Here is a 1521-nt window from a genome sequence, read left to right as displayed (position 1 = left end):
CTTTTATTTATTTTATGAAAATTCTTTCTTTTTTGCTTTATTTATTTTATTTTGTTTCTACTTACTGATGGTATTTTTATTTATTTTATTATAGTTTATTTATTTTACTTTATTAAATTTTATTTTGTTTCTACTTATTTATTAAAGTTTTTTATGTTTCTACTTATTTATTTTATTTTGTTTCTACTTATTTATTTTCTTTTCTTTTTTTGCTTTTTTTATTTATTTAATAAAAATTCTTTTTGCTTTTAATGTTTTACACACAAAAGCCCTCTCTCGTGGTTGGTCCATTGGTCCCGGTTTGTGGCTTGACCAGGTCCTAAAGACCTCCCTTTAGTCCCGGTTCAAGCCACAAACCGGGACCAATGGTGGTGGGCCAGGAGTAAGGCCCATTGGTCCCGGTTCGTGTCACCAACCGGGACCAAAGGGGCTAGACGAACCAGGACCAATGTCCCCACGAGGCCCGACAGGCCACCTAGCCTCACAAACCAGGCCCGAACGTACCCTGTTTTCTACTAGTGGGATCTTTCATACAATAAATTTTCGGGATCAATCCCACATAATATCTCAATTATGACATATCTGAATCTCCTCAACCTCCAACATAACCAACTCAGCGGTCAAATTCCACCGGGACTAATGAGCTAACCAGGCCCGAACGTACCCTATTTTCTACTAGTGGGATCTTTCATACAATAGATTTTCGGGATCAATCCCACAGAATATCTCAATTATGACATATCTGAATCTCCTCAACCTCCAACATAACCAACTCAACGGTCAAATTCCACCGTAATTCGATTTGCTTACTCGGTTATCGACGTTCAATGTTGCGGAGAACTGTTTATCCGGGCCTATTCCTCCTTCGCTATTAAGGTTTCCAGCTTCAAACTTTGATGATAACCAAGGGCTTTGCGGTGCACTGTCAGATGATTGTCCCCGCTCCAGGAGATGTAGACCGGTATGAATCAGGCTGCACAGGCTCAACGACCAGTCGAGCATCGGAGCGGCCATTGGATTCGTCATGCGGTTTGTTTGTTTTTTCGAAAAGGAGGATAACCCCCGGCCTCTGCATCAGGATGATGCATGCAGCCATATATTATTAAAAGTGTAAAATCCAGCAGGCGAACACCATCGACCCAAAAATAAGATGCAAAACAAACCATGAGGCTGTATACCTCGCGACAGTACCTCCCCCAGATAGCCACTAATCCCTATGATACAAGACACAACATAAACGAAAATACACAACTCCTAGGCTACGTCTTCAAGAAGGAATCACCGCATGTGCGCCGATGATTGCGAGTCCACCACAAGGTTAAACTCCGGATTCTCGTCGTGGGGTTTGTGGTGGCCTTCTACTTCCCGCACTGCTTTGTCTACTCCGAGAGGCTCCGTGCCTACATCGTTCGCATATGATTCACTTGTTGTTCTGAAACTTTGTCTGGCATAGCTTCCGGAGGCCAAATGAGCATTTCCGGCAGTATAATCTTAGTATGTTCCTCGCAGCAACGACTTCTA

The 1521-nt window shown here is 42.3% G+C and overlaps 1 protein-coding gene across 1 annotated transcript in view; it reads left to right on the top strand.

The window, feature by feature from the left end:
* Positions 1–796, top strand: part of LOC119281860 (probably inactive leucine-rich repeat receptor-like protein kinase At5g48380) — a 19433-nt gene extending 18637 nt beyond the window's left edge. The window contains exon 2 of the mRNA XM_037562274.1: positions 682–796. Within this exon, the coding sequence (XP_037418171.1) occupies positions 682–796 (115 nt within the window). The remainder of the gene's footprint in view (positions 1–681) is intronic.
* Positions 797–1521: the final 725 nt, after the last annotated feature.

This window comes from Triticum dicoccoides, chromosome 3B, assembly GCF_002162155.2.
Source record: "Triticum dicoccoides isolate Atlit2015 ecotype Zavitan chromosome 3B, WEW_v2.0, whole genome shotgun sequence".
Taxonomy (NCBI): domain Eukaryota; kingdom Viridiplantae; phylum Streptophyta; class Magnoliopsida; order Poales; family Poaceae; genus Triticum; species Triticum dicoccoides.
This window is presented reverse-complemented; position numbering and strand designations above follow the sequence as displayed.